Source organism: Phyllobates terribilis, unplaced genomic scaffold (assembly GCF_046119375.1).
Source record: "Phyllobates terribilis strain yellow unplaced genomic scaffold, ASM4611937v1 Scaffold_2__4_contigs__length_985480577, whole genome shotgun sequence".
In the NCBI taxonomy this organism is placed as follows: domain Eukaryota; kingdom Metazoa; phylum Chordata; class Amphibia; order Anura; family Dendrobatidae; genus Phyllobates; species Phyllobates terribilis.
Window position 1 is genome coordinate 144297289 of NW_027362762.1, and position 26408 is coordinate 144323696.

General features: G+C 43.1%; 2 protein-coding genes across 4 annotated transcripts in view; both read left to right on the plus strand.

The window, feature by feature from the left end:
* Window positions 1–16928, plus strand: part of CSAD (cysteine sulfinic acid decarboxylase) — a 77447-nt gene extending 60519 nt beyond the window's left edge. For both annotated transcript variants that reach the window (XM_073662935.1, XM_073662936.1), the window contains exons 13-16: window positions 1029–1228; window positions 2512–2563; window positions 12287–12376; window positions 14682–16928. In XM_073662935.1, coding sequence (XP_073519036.1) covers window positions 1029–1228; window positions 2512–2563; window positions 12287–12376; window positions 14682–14855 — 516 coding nt within the window. In that variant the 3' untranslated portion in view covers window positions 14856–16928. The remainder of the gene's footprint in view (window positions 1–1028; window positions 1229–2511; window positions 2564–12286; window positions 12377–14681) is intronic.
* A 497-nt stretch (window positions 16929–17425) lies between these two features.
* The window catches only part of ZNF740 (zinc finger protein 740), a 42159-nt gene continuing 33176 nt past the window's right edge, over window positions 17426–26408 (plus strand). For both annotated transcript variants that reach the window (XM_073662937.1, XM_073662938.1), the window contains exons 1-3: window positions 17426–17547; window positions 18579–18681; window positions 19020–19196. In XM_073662937.1, the coding sequence (XP_073519038.1) occupies window positions 18658–18681; window positions 19020–19196 (201 nt within the window). In that variant the 5' untranslated portion in view covers window positions 17426–17547; window positions 18579–18657. The remainder of the gene's footprint in view (window positions 17548–18578; window positions 18682–19019; window positions 19197–26408) is intronic.

Sequence of the window (26408 nt, forward strand, 5' to 3'; positions counted from 1 at the left end):
CCATTAAAAATAAAACGGTTAAAAAAATACACATTTGGTATTGCTGTGTTCGTAGAAGTTCGATCTATCAAAATATAAAATAAACGAATCTGATCGGTAGACGACGTAACGAGAGAAAAAAAATCAGAACACCAGAATTAGGTTTTTTTGGGCTGTCGCAACATTGCAATAAAATGCAATAGGGGGAGATCAAAACATTGCATTTACCCCAAAATGGTAGCAATAGAAATGTCAGGTCATGGTACAAAAAAGCGATGACACAGCACTATATCCCGAAAATTGAAAGCGTTACAGAAAATGGCGACCCAAGCAAAGTGTTTATTTTCCTTTTTTTTTTTTTTTTTTTTTTACAAATTTACGATTTTTTTTTCACCACTTAAATAAAGAAAAAAACTATAGCTTTGTGGTATCTGTGTTTTATCATACTGACCTGGAGAATCATATTTCCACATCAATTTTACCATATAGTGAACATGGTAAATAAACCCCCTAAAAAGTTGTGCACTTTTTTTTACAATTTCTATAAACTTGGATTTTTCCCTGCTTCCAGTGCATCACACGATGAAATGAATGGTGTAATTCAAAAGTACAACTCGTCCTGCAAAAAAAACAAGCCTTCATACATCTACGTGGATGGATAAAATAAAACATAAAAAAAGTTATGGCTTTTGGAAGAAAGGGCGGAAAAAACAAAGGCAATGGAAAAATTGCCAGAGGGTGAAGTGATTAAAGAAATCATGCAGCCTGGCTCTGCTTCATGCTGCTTGTGGTGTGGTTTGGGCAGCATTAACTGCCTGACAGGTTCCCTTTAAGTTGCTATCTATTCCTTGATGAAGAAAAGTTCAAGTTGTGGGAATCCAACATGCCCATACTTGTTTTTCCTAACGGACAGTGAAGCTGGCCCAATACACATTTGATTGCTTGTGGATGCCCAAAAAATATATAATAACCATTTTTGGACAGTGCACGTTTTGTTATGACATAGTTACACAAAGTGGCATGCACTAACTGTCTGCCTTTCTTTACAGCAAATATTAGAACAATGTCATGCTTCTAATGCCACCTACCTGTTCCAAACAGACAAATTTTATGACCTAAAATATGACACTGGCGATAAATCAATCCAATGTGGTCGCCGAGTGGACTGCCTGAAACTCTGGCTAATGTGGAAAGCACTTGGATCCAAAGGGCTGGAGGGAAGAGTGGACAGAGTGCTGGACCAAACAAGGTACAACGCATTGTCCTACCACACATAAAGGTACCCATATAAAAGTTGGACACACTGGCCACAACACAAAGGACCCTTGCTGCACATACAGGACTGTTGCCTGTTATACCTTAGTTTCCTCTACTCAACAGCTAAACAGGGTAATCCCCAGTTTAGTGTACAGGTTGTGGCCACATTCTGCTATTTCATTGACTAAATGGACATACAACATCCTACCATTCCACTATCCATAGCAAATTCAGACCGTTACATTCTCTAAATCTACAATTTATATGGTTTCTAAAGCCCCTGACGAAAACCCGTGTGGGTTGAAACGTTGGGCAGGAGCCTCTTTTTGCACTTGGATTTCGCTGTATCTACATCAATAAAAGGACATACAGTAAATGCTTGACCTCCGTGCAAGCGTTATTTTGAGTGCCAGAACCTTATCTTTGCTTACACTGGTCAATTTAGGCAGGATTGGACAACTATGTAATTTGTATTGGGCATATTGGAGGAGAGTCGATAAGCCCCGGGTAAAAATGAATTGGCATAATGGCTTTCAACATACTGTACCTGATCCTTGGTTCCCCTAGAAAATAAGGCCATACTAAATTAATTGGGTGCATAACAGTTCTGTTTGATCCCTTCAAAATCAGAAAATGAATATTTGATGCAGATGTGAACACAACCTTGTTTTGAACAAAAATGCCTACAAAATATTTAATCTCCCAGAGAAGCATAGCACGGCGAATAAGCCTCCTTACATTGGCATGCCAGGGCCGGTATGTCACTCTCCACAAGGAGAAACGTTACCCCTTAGACCTCAGTCCAGAGCCTCTCACCTAGCCAAATCAGATCTCATACTTTGCACTGATGAAGGGCAATACCCCGAAAACACTGTGTCTGCAAACTGAGATTCTGATTTGGCTTTTATCTTAAGTCATATTGCAAGGATCGGTAAAGGGTCGATAGTGACTTGTAGGATCGCTGCTTCTAACAGGTGACGCTATAGCGTTCTAATCCTCTTCCGCTCTGAAGAGGCAATTTGCATACAAACTAAAGACTTCCACAGAATAAGACTGTGTTCATACGTTGCAGATACATGCTTTTTTCCACAATCACAGTAGAATCGCAGCAAAATGGAGCACTTTTGGTGGCAATAAAAACAACGCACTGCACTGATTCTTTTTTAATCCTTTCTTAATGGCTGGCTATGTTCTTCATAGTAAATATTAAAAATTGAAGGTGCCCATCTTTTTTACCTATAAGCTCTGATTAAAACATTATATCCTGATCTTTAGGTATTTGGCTGAGGAAATGAAGAAGAGGGAAGGTTTCCGCTTGGTTATGGAGGTAGGATTGGTGAAGGTTGTACCTTCATGAATATTTCATTGCTTCTTGCAATTTTGCTTGGTAAATCAGAGACAGTGAAACGCCACTTTTGATTTATCAAAGGCTAAAAACTTTTTCTTCTTTTCTCTTACCAGAAAAGGAGTTAAAATTGTTTACTTTTAAGGTATGCAGACGTCGAGCATTTCGTTTGCATGTCAACTATCTATAATATAACGCTACAAGCGTCCCTCTGTCTGAAGCCTCTATAGACTGCACAAGCGCAACACACAGTCTGGCTTCAGACAGAAGAACGCATGGAGCCGTTACAGGTAAAAGGAGTGTATGGCGCCGGGGATGGCGGTATGCGTAGACACTGAACGCATACCGCGATCTCCGGCGCCATACTTACCTGACCGGGAGAAGCATTGCCGTGGCGTCTCTCTTCTCGCCAGAGACCGGGGCAGGAGTGAAGGCGTCGGAATCGGCGCATGGCATAGCGCTATCCGGCGCCATTTTACTGAAGACACATTTGCAGTGAGTCTGCAGCAAAATGGCGCCGGACATCCGGCGCCACACTCCTCCCCCGGCCTCCGGCAGAACAGGACACCGCAGCGCTGGAGCACAGGGAAGAAAGGGGAGTATAATTGTTTATTTTTTTTGTAGGTGTGCAGCGTGAAAGGGATGAGGGGGCCACACATACCAGGATTGGGGGATGAGGGGGCCACACATACCAGGATTGGGGGATGAAGGTGCCACACATACCAGGATTGGGGGATGAAGGTGCCACACATACCAGGATTGGGGGATGAGGGGGCCACACACACCAGGATTGGGGGATCAGGGGGCCACACACACCAGGATTGGGGGATGAGAAGGCCACACATACCAGAATTGGGGGATGAGGGGGCCACACATACCAGAATTGGGGGATGAGGGGGCCACACATACCAGAATTGGGGGATGAGGGGGCCACACATACCAGGATTGAGGGGTACCATGCATACCAGGATTGGGGGATGAGGGGACCATGCATACCAGGATTGAGAGGTGAGGGGACCATGCATACCAGGATTGGGGGATGAGGGGTACCATGCATACCAGGATTGGGGGATGAGGGGTACCATGCATACCAGGACTGGGGGTGAGGGGACCATGCATACCAGGATTGGGGTGTGTGGGGGGCCATGCATACCAGGATGAGGGATTGGGTACCATACATACCAGGATTGGGGGATGAGGGGTGCCATACATACCAGGATTGGGATGAGGGGTGCCATGTATATCAAATTTGGGATGAGGGGGCCATGCATACCAGGATCAGAGTTGGGGTGCCATGCATACCAGGATTGGGATGAGGGGTGCCATGTATACCAGATTTGGAATGAGGGGTGCCATGCATACCAGGATTGGGGATGAGGGGTGCCATGCATACCAGGATTGGGGATGATGGGTGCCATGCATACCAGGATTGGGGATGAGGAGTGCCATGCATACCAGGATTGGGGATGAGGAGTGCCATGCATACCAGGATTGGGGATGAGGGGTGTCATGCATACCAGGATTGGGGATGAGGGGTGTCATGCATACCAGGATTGGGGATGAGGGGTACCATGCATACCAGGAAAGGGATCTGTGGGGGCCATGCATACCAGGAAAGGGATCTGTGGGGGCCATGCATACCAGGATTCGGATGAGGGGCCATGCATACCAGGATAGGGATGAGGGGTACCATGCATACCAGGATGAGGGATGGGGTGCCATGCATACCAGGATAGGGATGAGGGGTACCATGCATACCAGGATGAGGGGTACCATACATACCAGGATAGGGATGAGGGATGGGGTACCATGCATACCAGGATAGGGATGAGGGGTACCATGAATACCAGGATGAGGGGCGCCATGCATGCCAGGTTTGGGATGAGGGATAGGGTGCCATGCATATCAGGATTGGGGATGAGGGGTGCCATGCATACTAGGATTGGGGGTGAGGGGTGCCATGCATACAGGATTTTGGGTGAGGGGTGCCATGCATACCAGGACTGGGGGTGAGGGATGCCATGCATACCAGGATTGGGGATGAGGGGTGCCATGCATACCAGGATTGGGGGTAAAGGGTGCGATGCATACCAGGATTGAGGGTGAGGGGTGAAATGCATACCAGGATTGGGGGTGAGGGGTGCAATGCATACCAGGATAGGGAGGAGGGCAGCACATAACAAGATGGAGGAACAGGATTGGGGGGCACAAATACCAGGATGGGGGCAGCACAAATACCAGGATGGGGGCAGCACAAATACCAGGATGGGGGCAGCACATACCAATAATGCTCGCCACCCGGGCGTAGAACGGGCTCAAAAGCTAGTTATATATACTCAGGTACGGATTACATTTGTTTTTGATATGTTTCCGCCACGCAAATGTACTAAAATGTATTTGCATTTTTTCACCTGAGGATTTTCCTTATCTAATGCAAGTCTACGGGGAAAATCCGCACAGAAAACTCAGTGCGCCAGCAAGAGAAATTAACATGTTACGGATTTGAAACACGACCGCAAGTCAGTTTACACTGAGTAAAATAAAAGCTCAATGGGAATGAGATTTCTATGAATCCCATCCACTTTGCTGTAAGACGCTGCGTTTTTGACACAGCAAAAATACACAGTGTCAAAAACTCATCATGGCCACACAGCCTTAGAGTAGTAAAATACATAAAGTACTAGACTTTGGAGAGGCACTACTGCACAGCCAGCCCATTTTTTCATTTTGGGTGTAGATCGGGCAAATTCCCAGATTTGGGGCACATAATTGATAAGGATGCAATCAGTTGCGGAAGATATAGTGGAAAAATCAAGCAACCGCAAACATTTTATATATACCGTATATTCCGGCGTATAAGATGACCTGGTGTATAAGACGACCCCCCTACTTTCCTGTTAAAATATAGAGTTTAGGATATATTCACCGTATAAGACTACCCCTTTTCCAACGCATACCAAACACCGGTAAAAATTAAAAAAAAACAGATTTGAATTTAACATGGTCCTTTTTTAATTTAAATTCTTATGACATGCAGGTATATAGCAGGAAAACTGTCACTCATAAACATATTAAAATAGGGGGGACCCCACTTCATTCTTTGGGGGGGTCCCCCATTCTAATAGCTAGTAAAGGCTAGGTATTCAGCTGGGGGCTGATATTAGTAGCCTGGGAAGCTCCGTGGGTATTACCCTCTTCCCAGACTTCAAACATCTGCCCCAGCCGTCTGCTTAACCTCCGCTAGAGACTATAATGATGGTGGATCCCACGCCAATTTTCTTTTTAAAAAATCCTTTATTTTAACACTAAATGACAATTGAGGGGTTAATAAAGATGCAGTCCCTAAATTATTAATTTTGTAATTAATTTTTCCCAAAAATGTTGACGTGGGGCTTCGCCATATTTTTGTGTCCAGTCAGGTACAGCAGGCAGGAACGGGCTGCACCCAACCACCAGCTGCCTATTTGTACCTGGCCGGACACAACAATATAGGGAAGCCCTTTTTTTTTTAATTATTTCATGAAATAATTAAAAAAAAAAATACGTGGGGCTTCGCCCTATTTTTGTGTCCAGCCAGGTACAACTAGGCAGCTGGGGGCTGGAATCTGCAGCGCAGGGAGACCCAAGCTTTCTGGGCCCCCCCCCCCCGCTGCAAATTGCAGTCCGCAGCCGCCCCGGAAAATGGCGCGTTCATAGAAGCGCCATCTTCTGGCGCTGTACCCAACTCATCCAGGGCCCTGGTGCGGTGGCTCACTGGGTAATAAAGGGGTTAGGGCCAGCTTGGCATTATCAGCTGGCCCTAAGCCCGAAATTCATGGGGTCACGCCAATATTAGACATGACCACCATGAATTTCTAGTAAAGTAATTAAAAAAAACACAACACCCAGAATAAAGTCCTTTAATTGAAATAAAGACACAATTTTTTAATGTTCTAAATTAAACCATACTTACAGTCACGCCCATTCCAGCTGAAGCCAACGATCTCCTGCAATAAAAGTAAAATAATAAAGCAACCTCATCCTTACCTCTCCATGGTTCCCAGGACTGGTCCAGCTCTGCTACATTCACATGACAGGCTGCACCGCAGCAGAACGCTGCCGTTCAGCTTGCCATGCGGCAGACACTGAGAAGCGCAGGCATGCTTGTGCTCCTCAGTGTCTGACTGTGACGGCATCCAGATGAGCCGAGATCATGTCCAATGAACTCGGCTCACCTCATGCACCTCACTGACAGCGTGGGAAAATTCTCCTGCTCCCCGCATGCGCAGTAGAAGTTTCCCACGCTGTCAGTGACGGACGTCCAGGAGGTGAGCTGAGTTCATTGTCGGCTCATCTGGATGCCGTCACAGTCAGACACTGAGGAGCGCAAGCATGCCTGCGCTTCTCAGTGTCTGCGGGATGACAGGCTGGATGGCAGCGTTCTGCTGCGGTCCAGCCTGTCATCTCGATGTAGCAGAGCTGGACCCGTCCTGGGAACCATGGAGAGGTAAGGATGAGGTTGCTTTATTATTTTTCTTTTATTGCAGGAGATCGTTGGCTTCAGCTGGAATGGGCGTGACTGTAAGTATGGTTTAATTTAGAACAATAAAGATTTGTGTCTTTATTTCAATTAAAGGACTTTATTCTGGGTGTTTGTGTTTTTTTTAACTTTGACTATGGGGTTAGTAATGGGGGTGTCTTATAGACGCCTCCCCATTACTAACCTGGGCTTGATGTCAGCTGGCATTATAAGCTGACATCAACCCCAGCCCTATTACCCCCTGCCACCGCTACAGGGCAGCGTGGAAGAGCGAGGCTAAGTGCCAGAATTGGCGCATCCTATGAATGCGCCATTTCTGGGGCGGCTGACGGCTGGTGTTTCTAGCCTGGGAGGGGGCCAATATTCATGGCTCCCTTCCTGGGCTATTAATATCAGCCTCCAGCTGTCTGCCTAGCCTTTGCTAGCTATTAAAATAGGGGGGACCCCACGTCATTATTTTGGGATCCCCCATTTTAATAGCTAGTAAAGGCTAGGTATTCAGCTGGGGGCTGATATTAGTAGCCTGGGAAGCTCCGTGGGTATTACCCCCTTCCCAGGCTTCAAACATCTGCCCCAGCTGTCTGCTTAACCTCCGCTAGAGACTAAAATTAAGGGGAACCCCACGCCAATTTTTTTTTTAATAAATCCGTTATTTTAACACTAGATGACAAGTACAGTAACCAGCACTGTCACTGTACTTCATATATATGTGACTGACATGTTTCTATCTATCTAATCTATGTGTGATGCTCTATCTTTCTGTTCTAAATTGTCGGGTACAGATGCTGAATTGCCGGCCGGCTTTTTTAAAGAGACGGTGCATGAAAACACTATTATTTGTTTTAATAAATCCTTTACACTAAATGACAAGTACAGTAAGCAATACTGTCACTGTACTTCATATATATGTGACTGACATGTTTCTATCTATCTAATCTATGTGTGAAGCTCTATTCTTTCTATTCTAAATTGTCGGGTGCCGGCTTATGCCGCTGCTGAATTGCCGGCTTTTTATATATTGTCACAGAAGCGATGCGAACTTCCCTGCTCCGGACACAGAGCAGCGCTTCTGTGACAAGTGAAAGCTGTCGGCACAGAAGCCCTGCGCTGTGTCCGGAGCTGGGAATACGCAGCGATGTGTCCGTTTCAGCACAGAAGCGCTGACTGTCTGGACCTACCGCCGCCGTATTTTAACTCCCTCCACCTTATATTAACTCCGACATGGCAGGGATACGGCCACGGCAGCTTATTAACACCCCCAGAGTATCCCCGCATGTCAATTTCTGAAAGTTCAAAAGCATTACCGGCGTATAAGACGACCCCAGACTAGACAGAAGATTTTTCAGTCTTCAAAAGTCGTCTTATACGCCGGAATATACGGTATATGTGTTGTAAGGCAGTGCTACTTATTATCCTGGGAGATACTCGCTTCGCTGCGTCAATTTAAAACACACCAGCCATATTTTTTTTGGTATTTCTCAACTCAGCAGTTTATTAACTCCATAAACTGCTGATCACTCAGTCCATCTTAGTGGCTCACCGACACACTGATAAAGTCCACGAGCCCAAGTGGCAGACCGGCCCACTTGGCTCTAATTACAGCCTTCCGCAAGGTAATACTAACACAATGTCCAGGTAAGTGTCCATAACACAAGAGTATTACCTGCGCCGGCTTCAGCTGTAACAGTCCTTTTCATGCGCCACCACTGTGGCTCTACGGCTTCCCACACGTTGTCTCCAGCAGTCACTCCCTTTAAGGTTTACTGGCGTATTACACATCTCATACCCAGGCTTCACCTTCCAGGACGCTTGTGTGGCACTCCGAGGCTTACTGGCATCCCCCACACTCTCACACAGGGATCCAGGCTTCACCTCCACCGGAGTCCACCAGGCCACTCCAGGCCTCACACGAGCGGTGTTCCCCCACACACACAGGGAACAGCCTCGTGCCTCCCCCACGGTGCCCACACAGGAGCTTCCAACACCCAGGAACTCCTACACAACGGAACACACCCACACAGGAACACACAGGGTTTAGATATACTGCAGCACACACACACACCCACAGATAGGACCTTCTGTGTGCATAAGGACCTGTGTGATGTCACGGTCATGTGACCAGTCAGTTAAAGGGGAAGGTACATGGTCATTCAAAACACACTGAACCATTAAAGGGATGTCTGCTGCATCACAGTGTATATATATATATATATATATATATATATATATATATATATATATATATATATATACACTGCTCAAAAAAATAAAGGGAACACTTAAACAATAGAATATAACTCCAAGTAAATCAATCTTCTGTGAAATCAAACTGTCCACTTAGGAAGCAACACTGATTGACAATCAATTTCACATTCCTGTTGTGCAAATGGAATAGACAATAGATGGAAATTATTGGCAATTATCAAGACACCCTCAATAAAGGAGTGGTTCTGCAGGTGTGGACCACAGACCACATCTCGGTACCAATGCTTTCTGGCTGATGTTTTGGTCAGTTTTGAATGTTGGTTGTGCTTTCACACTCGTGGTAGCATGAGACTGACGCTACAACCCACAGAAGTTACTCAGGTAGTGCAGCTCATCCAGGATGGCACATCAATGTGAGCTGTGGCAAGAAGGTTTGTGTCTGTCAGCATAGTGTCCAGAGGCTGGAGGCGTTACCAGGAGACAGGCCAGTACACCAGGAGACGTCTGTGGGTTGTAGAGTCCGTCTCATGCTACCACAAGAGTGAAAGCACAACCAACATTCAAAACTGACCAAAACATCAGCCAGAAAGCATTGGTACTGAGATGTGGTCTGTGGTCCCCACCTGCAGAACCACTCCTTTATTGAGGGTGTCTTGATAATTGTCAATAATTTCCATCTATTGTCTATTCCATTTGCACAACAGCATGTGAAATTGATTGTCAATCAGTGTTGCTTCCTAAGTGGACAGTTTGATTTCACAGAAGTTTGATATACTTGGAGTTATATTCTGTTGTTTAAGTGTTCCCTTTATTTTTTTGAGCAGTGTATATGTATATATATATATATATATATATATATATATATATATATATATATATATATATATATATATATATATATACAGTGCAGACCAAAAGTTTGGACACACCTTCTCATTTAAAGATTTTTCTGTATTTTCTTGACTATGAAAATTGTACATTCACACTGAAGGCATCAAAACTATGAATTAACACATGTGGAATTATATACTTAACAAAAAAGTGTGAAACAACTGCAAATATGTCTTATATTCTAGGTTCTTCAAAGTAGCCACCTTTAGCTTTGATGACTGCTTTGCACACTCTTGGCATTCTCTTGATGAGCTTCAAGAGGTAGTCACCGGAAATGGTCTTCCAACAATCTTGAAGGAGTTCCCAGAGATGCTTAGCACTTGTTGGCCCTTTTGCCTTCACTCTGCGGTCCAGCTCACCCCAAACCATCTCGATTTGGTGCAGGTCTGGTGACTGTGGAGGCCAGGTCATCTGGCGTAGCACCCCATCACTCTCCTTCTTTGTCAAATAGCCCTTACACAGCCTGGAGGTGTGTTTGGGGTCATTGTCCTGTTGAAAAATAAATGATGGTCCAACTAAACGCAAACCGGATGGAATAGCATGCCGCTGCAAGATGCTGTGGTAGCCATGCTGGTTCAGTATGCCTTCAGTTTTGAATAAATCCCCAACAGTGTCACCAGCAAAGCACCCCCACACCATCACACCTCCACCTCCATGCTTCACGGTGGGAACCAGGCATGTAGAGTCCATCCGTTCACCTTTTCTGCATCGCACAAAGACACAGTGGTTGGAACCAAAGATCTCAAATTTGGACTCATCAGACCAAAGCACAGATTTCCACTGGTCTAATGTCCATTCCTTGTGTTCTTTAGCCCAAACAAGTCTCTTCTGCTTGTTGCCTGTCCTTAGCAGTGGTTTCCTAGCAGCTATTTTACTATGAAGGCCTGCTGCACAAAGTCTCCTCTTAACAGTTGTTGAAGAGATGTGTCTGCTGCTAGAACTCTGTGTGGCATTGACCTGGTCTCTAATCTGAACTGCTGTTAACCTGAGATTTCTGAGGCTGGTGACTCGGATAAACTTATCCTCAGAAGCAGAGGTGACTCTTGGTCTTCCTTTCCTGGGGCGGTCCTCATGTGAGCCAGTTTCTTTGTAGCGCTTGATAGTTTTTGCAACTGCACTTGGGGACACTTTCAAAGTTTGCCCAATTTTTGCGACTGACTGACCTTCATTTCTTAAAATAATGATGGCCACTCGTTTTTCTTTACTTAGCTACTTTTTTCTTGCCATAATACAAATTCTAACAGTCTATTCAGTAGGACTATCAGCTTTGTATCACCTGACTTCTGCACAACACAACTGATGGTCCCAACCCCATTTATAAGGCAAGAAATCCCACACCTGTGAAGTGAAAACCATTTCAGGTGACTACCTCTTGAAGCTCATCAAGAGAATGCCAAGAGTGTGCAAAGCAGTCATCAAAGCAAAAGGTGGCTACTTTGAAGAACCTAGAATATAAGACATATTTTCAGTTGTTTCACACTTTTCTGTTAAGTATATAATTCCACATGTGTTAATTCATAGTTTTGATGCCTTCAGTGTGAATGTACAATTTTCAAAGTCATGAAAATACAGAAAAATCTTTAAATGAGAAGGTGTGTCTAAACTTTTGGTCTGTACTGTATATATATATATATATATATATATATATATATATATATATATATATATATATATATAACAAATTTATTTGGATATGCCTAAAACAAAGAAAAATGAAGATAATATAAAGCATGGTGGATACCGGGTCTGCGTGTTTCGAGCCTTACAGGCTCTTAGTCTTGACAGTTTAGTTGTACCTTGGTTGTGCTTTTCCCCCAATTTATTGTTTTCATTTGCAGCTATTTTACCACGCTGCAGAATGGCACTGTGTGAGCCATTGTGTGAGCCATTGAAAATTCAATATATTTAGTAGAGAATTAAAATGGACTCTAGAAATAATTTTAGTAATTCTCAAGTGTTCTAAAAAAAGTGAAAAAAATGGTGGTCATAAAGGGTTTTCAAACCTTTATCCACGTAGTGAGTGGATTGCATCTGTCATTGAGCTCTACAATTATTTAGTTTATTATTTACAATTCTTTATTTTTCTACAGCCAGAGTTTGTGAACTTATGTTTTTGGTATGTTCCACCAAGCCTTCGAAACCAAGAAAATTCCCTGGATTTCTGGACTAGACTTGGAAAGGTATTTTAGCACCTGGTAGTCATTCATCTGTAATTTATACTACTGAATCTGTCAGTAGGATCAACCCTCCTAATACATCTATATGGGCATTTAGGTCATAGGAAGATGAATAATAATATATCTTGATATTTGCGATCCGATGTCTTATTTCAGAGAATCCACGTTTTTCTTATATGTAAATGAGCTGTTCCAGACACTGGGCTGGACACTGGTCTGCATGAGAATCTGCCTCCAGAGCTTAGTTTTTTCTTTTAAAAAAAGGGGGAGTTACCAGTGTGAGACAAGTAAGAACACAGAAACAGCAGTAACACAGAACAGCAGAACTGAACTTTGTGTCAGAACAAACACGTTAGCAACTGCAGCTCTACAGCTCTCCTGTATTGTAGCCCTGTCTACCTGTGAGATGGAAGCTGAAGCTGAGAGGAACCTGCAGATGTGTCAGTAATAATTGCATATAGCTCAGCATTGAGTTCAGGAGAGCAGATAGCGACAATTACATACCACAGTGGTAACGCCTCCTTTCATTATTTTAAAATAATCTCTGGAGACAGATTCTCAGGGAGATAAGTGTCTAGCCCATAGATCTTAACAGCTCATTTACATGTAAGAAAAATGTGGAATCTCTGGAATAAGACATCAGATTGCAGATATCATAGTATAATTTGCTTCAGCTTCCTATGACGTCTGTGCCCATATAGACGGCTTAGGAGCATGGACACTGGCTCTTGCTGTTACACCAAAACCACCCGCTCCCGGCAAATCCTCACAGCATCATAGAGTGACTGCCGACTTGTAGCTTAAGACCACACAACCCCTTAATAGTGTTGCAGCTGATGGGGCACAATGTCAGACAAGCCCAACTGACATTTGCCAGATGGCCAGTCCAGTTCTGTCTATCAATCAGTAGCGAGGGAAGTGGTGGTTCATGCTAATTGAGGGGGTGGAACAATGCACCATATCTTTTTTTGCAAGTCAAGAGTACACTAAGCACCCTAATTTGCATATCAAACTAAAGGTTTTATAGGCAGAACAAAGGCAGCATTTACTACAACAAATGTATGTTTTTTACAAGGTCTAAAGGTACCGTCTCACATAAAGACGCACCAGCGATCCCGACAACGATGTGACCTGGCCGGTATCGCTGGTGCGTCGCTAAGTGATCGCTGGTGAGTTGTCAAACAGGCAGGCTCACCAGCGATCAGGGGAGCAGCGACATCGTGGAAAGAATCTTTCCACGACGTCCTGCTCCTGGTTACCAGCCTGCTGCTGAAGCAGGAGCAGGCTGGTAACCATGATAAACAGCGGGTTACTAAGTGCGCGTATGCCCCTAGTAACCCGCTGTTTATCATGGTTACCAGCCTGTTGGCTGGTCCCGCTGGTCACACACAGCGATGTGTACTGACCAGCAGGAGGGCAAGGACCAAAAAATGGTCCAGGACACTTTGCAGCGATCAGCGACCTTACAGCAGGGGCCTGATCGCTGCAAAGTGTCACACATAGCGAGATCGCTGGTGAGGTCGCTGTTGCGTCACCAAAACCGTGACTCAGCAGCGATCTCGCTAGCGATCTCGCTATGGGAGACGGGGGCTTAAGTCCTCTATATGACTATGGCCATAGTTTACAAATTGATTTAGGGGTGACAGATTCCCTTTAGGAGCTACAGGGACTGCAAATAATGACAATTTCTGTAGGGTGCTGCAGAACTGTAGGTACTGTGACAAGACGACTCCCTCGGCTCTCTGGAGGCAGACACAGGACACACAGTTTGGGTAAGCTTCCTGCGGGTTTATTGTGCAGCATAAACTCCAGCAGCGTCCCAATAAAATAAACAGCCCCTTTTGGTGTTAATGGGGAAACAAAAGATGAAAATATAACAGATTCCTCTTAGCCAGCAAGGCCTTTGCCAGCTGCTGATAGTCCTGTGAAGTGTCCGCAACACCAGTCCTTCGGTGTTGCTCTCAGGTGTCAGCCACATACACATCCTGGAGACCTCAGTCTCCAGACCACACACTCCACCCAGGAAACAAACTGACTGAACACTTATACCCTATTCAGCCACACCCTGATGGGAGGTATGGGGAATGACTTCTCTCCCATCTCTACGTCATTCCCATAAAACCACACCCTTTTAAAGAGGTAACCCCAGCATGTAATATGCTGGCAGAAAATCTATTGGTTTCAATTCACACAGGCCAGCAACCTGCGTGACACATACCTCCCCTTGCATATAATACCAGTGACTCTGTCACAATACGTATAATAGGAAATAAACATTTATTATAAAATATATTACCGGTTATTCCAGGTGGCTCCTGTCTTAAAGGAAAGGATGATGAAGAAAGGATCAATGATGGTGGGATACCAGCCTCATGGGAACAGAGTTAACTTCTTCAGGCAGATCATTGTGAATCCAGATGTGACTAAAGAAGATCTGGACTTCTTCTTAGATGAAATTGAAAGGCTGGCAGAAGATCTATGAATTATCCTCTCACAGCATCCTAGAAGGACATAGAATAATGTAATATATAGATATGGACAGCAGTTCTACAATGGTGAGCTGGTGCACCCAACGGAAGGTTTAGTGAATATGGCCCACAGACAACTCCTTACTTCTTTGTGAAGTCCAGCATTATTGTAGGTGTGTCATCTAAAATGTAGTTATTGTAAACCATGAGCTTATTTGTGCGATTAGAGGGACAGACAAGAAAATGTGTGGAGCCCTATAGTCAAGGGCACTAAAGTCTTTTCTTGTATTGGCCATCAGACACAGTTGGTCTCACATCTAAAACTCAATACATCACCAAATGGTATCCATATCTTTTTTTAATAAAATGTACAAGTTTATAACAAACAAAATAATACACCCTAGAAAATCCCCCCCATGACCTCCCCACCCTGGACACCATCCAGTCTTCTCGGTGAGCAGCTAACGGTTAACAAAGCGTATTTGGATTATATTATACCAATACTCTAAAAGTCTCTGGTAAATTAAGTCTTCGTCAATCACATTCTGCAGTTCCAAAGTAGAAGGAGAGTTGTTGGAATCCCCAAAAAGCTGTATTTCGACAGAGCCATTCTCGAGAATGAAGCTCACGGAGTCACTGTGGGCAATGTCTGGCCTCTGGCACTGTTCATCTTTTTCAGACTTGCACAAAATTGTGGTTAACCACAGTACGGAGGCCAGACAGTGTCCACAGTGACTCAGTAGGCTTCATAAAAGTGAATGGCTCCGTCGGGGCTCTCTCCGAATACTGTTATTTGGGGGATTCCGATAGGAACCTGAATGTAGTGCTCCACAGAAGACCTAACGTAAGTTTGTAAAATAGGTGAAGGGAAGCCAGAGGGGAGCATTGTGTAGTAAATATAGAATATGTGGCATGAAGATTATCGTCATTCGATTAACCCATCCTATAATTGCTAAGGTGAGCTTACACCAGGCCAATGTTTTTTTGCTGGAAAATGGATAGAAGTGTGGTAATCTTTAGGGAGTCATAATCAACTATTGTACGTTCTCACTAATCTGGATACCCAAATATTTACCGTAATTGAAGGATGGCTACCCAAATGAGGGATAGATATCCATATCTTGACCAGGTGGTGCCCAGAAAACTCAGGGTCAATGAGTTATGAAAGTAAATCCAAAAAAAGTAGGGTTAAATCCAGCACCTATAGATCACCTCTTTAATACAGTATATTTCATGTTAAAGTGAACCTGTCAGGTCCCCCATGCCCTCCAAGCCAGCAGCATTCCTACATGTATTACTAAATCCCCTGCCTAACCAGCCCTTTATAATGTTATTTACTTACATCCATGTTTTTAAAAAAATTATTTATAACCTCTGTTTTTATTGTGCTAATTAGGCCTTGGTCTAGTAGATGGGGCAGTAGTTTCCCCAGACTTGTTGGCCCTTTGTGCATCTTATCACACCCCTGTGATAACATGATTTTATCAGTGATTTCAGAGTAATTTACCCATAATAAGGTGTGCTGTGCAAAGTAACCAAAGAAAATGCACCCCCCCCCCCCCTCCACTCCAACGCACGTTTCACTTGAGCCCTCTTGCTTCCTCAGGGGGTGCAAAGTCTGATTCCTCTCACAGTCCCCTAAATAGTAGGTAGTCCAGGCCACCCGGCCCCCAGCATTCACGGGAGAGGGATTAATCAACAAAGCTTCCTGGGCACCTGGCTTTCGAGTGGTGCTTGCGCATGTCTGGGATTCTTTGGTGACGCATCCGTCTTCCGAATAAGTGCGATGCATCATGAATTTCTGATCACATCCATCCACTGGTGGAGCCAAGAACAGCAGATCGGTGGTGTTTTCGGACTCCCACTGATCTATTGATGACCATCAGTGTATGGGGGCACTGGCCAACTGATGGTGGGGGAGATGTCGATCGGGCATGTCTGATTTCGGACTGTAGATTGCTTTATTCTCTCGGAGATAGGCCTCTAGCAGAGATGTATGTCGGTGGCTTTCTCATAGAGTATACAGGAGCGCTCAGTTCTTTTGACTATCTTTTGTCAGGTTTATGTCATATTGTTGTTGTTTTTTTGGATGTACAAAGAAAACTTAGTCAACTGCGTTTTTCTGGTCCCAAAAAAAAGACGTATGAAAGACGTGTACATTTTTCTCTCCATTATTTTGAATGGTGGATGTTCTGCAATGCACAAACATCTAAAATGAATACAATTTCCTTTCAGTACCTGTAAAAACAAGTTGAAAAAAAGAATAAAAAATGGATGATTAAAAAAATACCCACAAAAAATATATGTATTAAATGCATCCGACGTATATATCAAAATGAAAACAGGCGCAGTTAGCTGTCCGATGCTTACGTCAGTAGGCGTACAAAATGTTAACTTAGCCTTACACACCAGTTTCCTTCATCTTCCATACAATACCGTTAGGTGACATTTTGAATTAACACCCTAATAAAACTACTGCAAATAAATTATGGGATAGGTGTCCATAGCAACCAGTCAGGTGTGATGTTTCAGGGAGAGGTGTGCTCTGCTGTCTGTCTGCCCCCTCAATGCTGGCACTGCCTCCAATAAGATGGCGCCGCCGAGCACGCAGCTTGTCAGTGCGCATGTGCAGCAGGAAGTCACCGGAAACAGTTTCCGGAGCAGCGGGAGAAGTGGTACAAGAGGGTGGAAGCCGCGGCAGGACAGGTATAATATGGTGCTGATAACAATGCTCGTCCCATAAGGAGCGAGTTCTGGGGTGACTGTGCCCTGGCTGCTGGTGCTTAGGCGGAGGGAACAGTGCGGGCAGTAAGTGCAGGGGGCGGGGGCGCCATTGCTTGCTGCATCCACATACAATAGGGAGCACTCGTGTTCTTATCACATCTGCAGCACATGAGGCCGCCACTGTGTATAAAGGGTCTCCCACCCCCACATCACTACCTGTGCCTTAGTACATGGACATTATCCCGGCAGTGGGGCTTTATGGTACATGGATGTCCTATATAAGCCCCCTATATAACATCTGCTGACCGCTATGTCCCCTGCGGATGAAAATAAGCCCCCTATATAACATCTGCTGACCGCTATGTCCCCTGCGGATGAAAATAAGCCCCCTATATAACATCTGCTGACCGCTATGTCCCCTGCGGATGAAAATAAGCCCCCTATATAACATCTGCTGACTGCTATGTCCCCAACGGATGAAAAGAAAATAAGCCCCCTATATAACGTCTGCTGACCGCTATGTCACCAGAAGATGAAAATAAACCCCCTATATAACGTCTGCTGACCGCCATGTCCCCAGAAGATGAAAATAAGCCCCCTATATAACGTCTGCTGACCTCTAGGTCCCCAGCGCCTACATATACATGTGCTCTCTCTGAAGGGTGCTTTTATTTCGATACCTTCTGATGGACCGGTCTGGAGCACAGACAAGTGAGGGGGAATGTTATCCAACATGTCTGCTCGCTCTGTTGGCCATGATCTGCCGTTGAGGGAAGAGACGGGTATGTTTGCCATCACCAATTTCCCATCACTTTTTGTGTTTATGTGTGCGCTTTCTTCCCTACTTTTCAGAACATTATATGCAAAGATGAATTGGGTCATTCAAAACTACAACTCATCCCGCAAGAAAAAAAAAAGTAGTAGTGTCAACGGGGGGAAAAAAAAGTTCTAGAACTTTTTTTTTTCATTTTTCCTTCTGTTCTTCCTCACTTGTTCTGATTGTTATATTTCAGAAGTGTTATGAGCTGGTTGTGTTGAGACACTCCAGGAGAAAGACCGCATCCTGCACAGTACATCACCGAGTGACCGAGGATGGCTCATCTACACAGAAATCCGGTTAGTTCTGAAGTCTCTGTATATGCGTGTATCTGTATATATTGTAAGGGATCTGATGTCAGGTAGACGCTGGTGCACACGCAGGGGTATGATTCGTTGGTTCAAAACACCGGGGTGGGGATATGTAAGCAGCCAGTCCTACCCATCTTTGATTGCTTTTATACCCATCCTTGCATACAGTCTATTAACTCTCTCAGCACTGCACATGCTGGAGCCTGCTTCTCAGGGCGTACATCACTAAGGCTGCCAGCCTCGATGTTACATATCTCCAGTCGATGACCTGTCCGGGGGCCATCTTACGAAATATAATTTTTTATTTCCCATTTTTCTATTCCCAGCGTCGTCTGCTTGGTTGTGAGGGCATATCCGGATTGAGTCTTCTCCATTCAGCAGCAGGCAAGAAGTTGGGAATGCTGAGTGCCAGCCTGTCACGTACAGTCGGAAGTGATGAGGGAGAAGATGATGACGACGATGTGGAAGAGATAACAGAAATATCAGACACGGAGGATACGCCGGTATGATTTTTTTTTAAAATTGCATCATTTACAGTAGCTAACCCTATATTGAGAATTTAGCTTTATATCACATGGTAATGTGTTTTGTTTTTTTTATTATTGGTTCTGTTTGCAGTGCTCTTTCTTCTCTGCTTGTCACCTTTATATTAACCATACATACTGATATCTAGGGGGGGAGACCGCTGTTACCCTTACTGATTACCAGGCTGGAGCTCTTGTATCCCTGATGAAATTTAAAGGCAATGCACATGCTAAGCCAGCCCTCTGCTCTGTAAATTCTCTGTCGGGGAAAAGTCGAATACAGCTCTCCAGCAGTTTCATTGGGCAGTGGTTGCCAGCTTTAATGACCTAGAGAGCCACATTCAGCTTTGAGAGATAGTTATGGGCAGGGCTGTGGAGTCGGTATAAAATGGATCGACTCTGACTCCTAAAATATATAATAAATTGGGTACAATGCCGTTTGTGGGGAATAGTTTTTCATAAGAATTTGGGAAAGTTATGAAATATCCTATAAATGTCTGTCCTATTCCTGATCTAAGGGTCTAGTCTTTTAGTTGAGATTAATCTGTGCCACATTAAATTTATCACTTAAACTTGAGCTATGTGTGAGGGAGTTGGAGTCGTAGGTTTTACTTACCGACTCCACAGCCCTGGTCATGAGCTGCATCCTATGGAAAAAAAAAAAAGACAAAAAGGTAGAACTATTTAACCTGTAGGAAACAACTGGAATCTGCTCCAAGTAACAATAAAACTTTTGCATTATGCCACTGTTGTAGCCACGTAGCACAATCTTTGTCTGTAGAAAGTATGTAACGGCCAAAGTCGCTTCACCCCGAGCCTGTTTTCACAATTTTACAATTCTGACCACTGTCACTTTATGAGATAATATCTCTGGAACGCTTTAATTGATCTCACTGATTCTGAGATTGTTTTTTCGTGACATATTGTACTTAATGATAGTGGTAAAATTTCTGCGATATGACTTAAGTTTATTTGTGAAAAAAAAAACGGAAATTTTGGCAAAAATTTAGAAAATTTAGTAATTTTCAAACTTTTAATTTTTATGCATCAGCAACATTTTTGAAACATTTTTTTTTTTTTTAGGAAGTTATAAGGGTTAAAAGTTGACATGCGATTTCTAATTTTTCCAACAAAATTTACAAAAACATTTTTTGGTGGGCCACATCACATTTGAAGTGACTTTGAGGGGCCTATATGACAGAAAATACCCCAAAATGACACCATTCTAAAAACTGCACCCCTCAACATGCTCAAAACCACATTCAGGAAGTTTATTAACCCTTTCGGTGCTTCACAGGAATTAATGGAATGTGGAAGGAAAAAATGAATACTTGCACCATAAAATTAGTTGTGCAATTTCTCCTGAATACGCTGATACCCAATATGTGAAGGAAAACTACTATTGGCGCACAGTAGGGCTTGGAAGGGAAGGAGCGTCATTTGACTTTTTGAATTCAAAATTTGCTGGAATAATTAGCGGATGCCATGTCGTGTTTGGAGAGCCCCTGATGTGCCTAACTGGTGGAAACCGCACACAAGTGACACTATTTTGGAAACTACACCCCTCAGGGAACTTATATAGATGTGTGGTGAGCACCTTGGACCTCCAGTTGCTTCACAGAAGTTTATAATGTTGAGCCATGAAAATAAAAAAATCACATTTTTCTCACAAAAATGTTCTTTTAGCCACAATTTTTTTATTTTCACAAGGGTAACAGGAGAAAATATACCCAAAAATTTGTTGTGCAATTTCTCCTGAGCACGCATATACCCCATATGTGGGGGAAAACTATTGTTTGGGCGCACAGCAGGTCTCCGAAAGGAAGGCATAATGTTTTGGAAGGTAGACTTTGATGGAATGATCTGCGGGAGTCATGTCCCGTTTGAAGAGTCCCTGATGTGCCTAAACGGTGGAAACCCCAACATGTGACCCCATTTTGGAAACTAGACCCCTCAAGCAATTTTAGATGTGTGGTGAGCCCCTTGAACCCACAGGTACTTCAGAGTTTTACAACGTGAATCTGTAAAAATGAAAAAAAATATATATATTTTTTTTTCCCACAAAAATGTTGTTTAGCCCCATATGTTTTCTTTTTCACAAGGATAGCAGGAAAAAGTGGACCCCAAAATTTGTTGTACAATTTCTCCTGTGTATGCTGATACCCCATATGTGGTCAAAAATTCCTTTTGAGGCACAGAGCAAAGTTCAAAAGGGAAGAAGCACCATATTGGAGTTCAGATTTTGCTGGACCGCTTTAAGGATGCCATGTCACATTGGCAGAGCCCCTGAGGTGCCGGAACAGCAGAAACCCCCCCCCCCCCCATAAGAGACCAAATTTTATAAACTACACCTCTCAATTGATTTGTCTAGGTGTGCCTTAATCATTGACACAACAGGTGGGTCACAGAATTTTATACCATTGGGCAGTGAAGAAAAAAAATTATTAAATTTTTAGCACCCAAATTTTGTTTTAGCCCCAGATTTTACATTTTCACACTGGAAAATGGGTAAAAATGGCACTATAATTTGTCCCACAATTTTTGCTGAATGTAGAAATACCCCATATATGACTGTGCAGTACTGCTTAGCCATACAGCGAGACTCGGGAGGGATAAAGTGCTATTTGCCTCCTGGAGCATAGATTTTCCTAGAATAGTTTGCAGACTACATATACAGAGCCCCTCAAGTAACATAGTAACATACAGTTATATGAAAAAGTTTGGGCACCCCTATTAATCTTAAGCTTATTGTTTTATAAAAATTGGTGTTTTTGCAACAGCTATTTCAGTTTGATATATGTAATAACTGTTGGACACAGTAATGTTTCTGCCTTGAAATGAGGTTTATTGTACTAACAGAAAATGTATATATAAATTGGTGTTTTTGCAACAGCTATTTCAGTTTGATATATGTAATAACTGTTGGACACAGTAATGTTTCTGCCTTGAAATGAGGTTTATTGTACTAACAGAAAATGTGCAATCTGCATTCAAACAAAATTTGACAGGTGCATAAGTATGGGCACCCTTAGCATTTTCTTGTTTTAAATACTCCTACCTACTTTTTACTGACTTAGTAAAGCACTTTTTTTGGTTTTGTAACCTCATTGAGCTTTGAACTTAATAGCCAGGTGTATGCAGTCATGAGAAAAGCTACTTAAAGTGGCCACTTGCAAGTTGGTTTCCTGTTTGAATCTCCTCTGAAGAGTGGCATCATGGGCTCCTCAAAACAACTGTCAAATGATCTGAAAACAAAGATTATTCAACATAGTTGTTCAGGGGAAGGATACAAAAAGCTGTCTCAGCGATTTAACCTGTTAGTTTCCACTGTGAGGAACATAGTAAGGAAATGGAAGAACACTGGGTCAGTTCTTGTTAAGGCCAGAAGTGGCAGGCCAAGAAAAACATCAGAAAGGCAGAGAAGAAGAATGGTGAGATCAGTCAAGGACAATCCTCAGACCACCTCCAGAGAGCTGCAGCATCAATTTGCTGCAGATGGTGTCACTGTGCATCGGTCAACTATACAACGCACTTTGCACAAGGAGAAGCTGTATGGGAGAGTGATGCGGAAGAAGCCGTTTCTGCAAGCACGCCACAAACAGAGTCGGCTGAGGTATGCAAAAGCACATTTGGAGAAGCCAATTTCTTTTTGGAAGAAGGTCCTGTGGACTGATGAAACCAAGATTGAGTTGTTTGGTCATACAAAAAGGCGTTATGCATGGCGGCAAAAAAACACAGCATTCCAAGAAAAACACTTGCTACCCACAGTTAAATTTGGTGGAGGTTCCATCATGCTTTCGGGCTGTGTGGCCAATGCCGGCACCGGGAATCTTGTTAAAGTTGAGGGACGCATGGATTCCACTCAGTATCAGCAGATTCTTGACAATAATGTTCAAGAATCAGTGATAAAGTTGAAGTTACGCAGGGGATGGATCTTTCAGCAAGACAATGATCCAAAACACCGCTCCAAATCTACTCAGGCATTCATGCAGAGGAACAATTACAATGTTCTGGAATGGCCATCCCAGTCCCCAGACCTGAATATCATTGAACATCTGTGGGATCATTTGAAGAGGGCTGTCCATGCTCGGCGACCATCAAACTTAACTGAACTGGAATTGTTTTGTAAAGAGGAATGGTCAAAAATGCCTTCATCCAGGATCCAGGAACTCATTAAAAGCTACAGGAAGCGACTAGAGGCTGTTATTTTTGCAAAAGGAGGATCTACTAAATATTAATGTCACTTTTCTGGTGAGGTGCCCATACTTATGCACCTGTCAAATTTTGTTTGAATGCAGATTGCACATTTTCTGTTAGTATAATAAACCTCATTTCAAGGCAGAAACATTACTGTGTCCAACAGTTATTACATATATCAAACTGAAATAGCTGTTGCAAAAACACCAATTTTTTTAAAACATTAAGATTAATAGGGGTGCCCAAACTTTTTCATATAACTGTAGTTTTTAAGGTTGAAGGAAGACTAAGTCCATCTAGTTCAACCCATAGCCTAACATGTTGATCCAGAGGAAGGCAAAAAACACCATTTGGCAAACACTAAGCTCCACATTGGGGAAAAAAATTCCTTCCTGACTCCATACGACAATCAGACTAGTTCCCTGGATCAACATCCTATCAAGGAATCTAGTATATATAACCTGTAATATTATACTTTTCAAGAAAGGCATCCATGCCCTTCTTAAATTTTAGTAGTGAATCACTCATTACAACATCATGCGGCAGAGAGTTCCATAGTCTCACTGCTCTTACATTAAAGAATCCGCGTCTGTGATTATGATTAAACCTTCTTTCTTCCAGACGTAGAAGATGCCCCCTTGTCCCCATCTCAGGCCACAGAGTAAAAAGATCAGTAGAAAGGTCTTTGTACTGTCCCCTCATATACTTGTACATAGTAATAAGATCACCCCTAAGCCTTCTTTTTTCCACAGTAAATAACCCGTCTTGGTATTGCAGACCCCCCAGTCCTCTAATAACCTTGGTCGCTCTTCTCTGCACCCTCTCTAGTTCAGCTATGTCTTTCTTGTACACCGGAGACCAGAACTGTACACAGTATTCTAAGTGTGGTCGCACTAGTGACTTGTATAGAGGTAAAATTATGTTCTCCTCATGAGCATCTATGCCTCTTTTAATGCATCCCATTATTTTATTTGCCTTTGCAGCTGCTGCCTGACACTGGCCACTAAACGTGAGCTTGTCGTCCACCAATACACCCAGGTCTTTTTCAGTTACAGTTTTGCCCAGTGTTTTACAATTAAGCATATAAATATACATTTTATTTCCTCTGCCCAAGTGCATTACCTTACATTTATCCCCATTAAAGCTCATTTGCCATTTATTAGCCCAAGCTTCTAGTTTACATTGATCCTCCTGTAATATAAAATTGTCCTCCTCTGTATTGATTACCCTGTAGAGTTTAGTGTCATCTGCAAATATTGAAATATTACTCTGTATGCCCCCTACAAGGTCATTAATAAATATGTTAAAAAGAAGGGGGCCCAATACTGACCCCTGTGGTACCCCACTGTTAACTGAGACCCAGTCTGAGTGTTTTCCATTAATAACCACCCTTTGTTTCCTATCAGCCAATTCTTAACCCACTTACATATATTTTCCCCTATCCCCATTGTTCTCATTTTATGTATCAACCTTTTGTGTTGAACCGTATCAAAAGCTTTTGAAAAGTCCATATACACAACATCCACTGCATTTCCTTGGTCCAGTCCAGAACTTGCCTCCTCATAAAAACTGATCAGATTAGTTTGACAGGAACGGTCCCTCATAAACCCATGTTGATATTGGGTCATGAGGTTATTCTTCTTCAGATACTCTAGTATAGCATCTCTTAGGAAACCCTCCAGGATTTTACCCACAGTAGAGGTTAAGCTTACTGGCCTATAATTTCCAAGTTCGGTTTTTGTCCCCTTTTTGAATATTGGCACCACATTTGCTGTACGCCAGACCTGTGGTACAGACCCTGTTATTATGGAATCTTTAAAGATTAAAAATAATGGTCTATGACGTTACTTAATTCCTGCAGTACTCGCGGGTGTATCCCATCCGGGCCTGGGGATTTGTCAACTTTAGTGATTTTTAGATGCCGCCGTACTTCCTGCTGGGTTAAACAAGTGACATTTAATGCAGAATTTTTGTCATCACTAATCATGTTTTCTGTCATGCGATTTTCTTGTGTAAATACTGTTGAAAAAAATCATTTAGCATATTGGCTTTTTCCTCATCCACCATTTCACCCAGACTATTTTTAAGGGGACCAACACTATCATTTTTTAGCTTTTTTACTATTTATGTAGTTAAAGAACATTTTGGGATTATTTTTACTTTCTCTGGCAATGAGTCTCTCTGAATCTTTGCTGCCTTGATTTGGTTTTTACAGAATTTATTTAATTTTCTGTATTTATTTAATGCCTCATCACTACCTACTTGCTTTAGTTCTCTAAATGCTTTCTTTTTGTCACTTATTGCGCCCCTTACAGCTCTATTTAGCCATAGTGGTTTCCTCCTATTTATTATTATTTATTATTATAGCGCCATTTATTCCATGGCGCTTTACATGTGATAGGGATATACATAACAAAAGCATTTACATAATCTTAACAAAACGAGTCAGCAACTGGTACAGGAGGAGCGAGGACCCTGCCCGCGAGGGCTCACATTCTAGAAGGGATGGGTGAAGATACATTAGGTGAGGGTAGAGCTGGTCGTGCAGCGGTGGTTACTGCAGGTTGTAGGCTTGTCGGAAGAGGTAGTTTCTAGCATGTTTATATTGTGCACAGGTCCCATTCAGGATGCTAATAAATGTCTCCCATTTGCTTTGTGTAGTTTTATGTCTCAGGATATCGTCCCAGTTTATTGTACTAAGATCATCTCTCAACCGTTGGAAATTTGAACCCCATTTTGGGAATTTAGCTACCACTGTAGTGACTATTTAGACTCCATGGGTGTTTTCCAGAAACAAGCAGCAGTGGATGTTTGAGTGAAAACTTCAAACTGCTATGGTAGTGACCAGGACGTTGTAGTGACCAGCTCATGGTTCTGGAGACATGCACCTGTAAATTAGGCAGGCTGTCATCGCAACAGAAATGCCAAACATGTGGACTCTAACTGCAGTTTAGACACACTGAGGCTCAGAAGGGAGGTGGCATTTGGATTTGG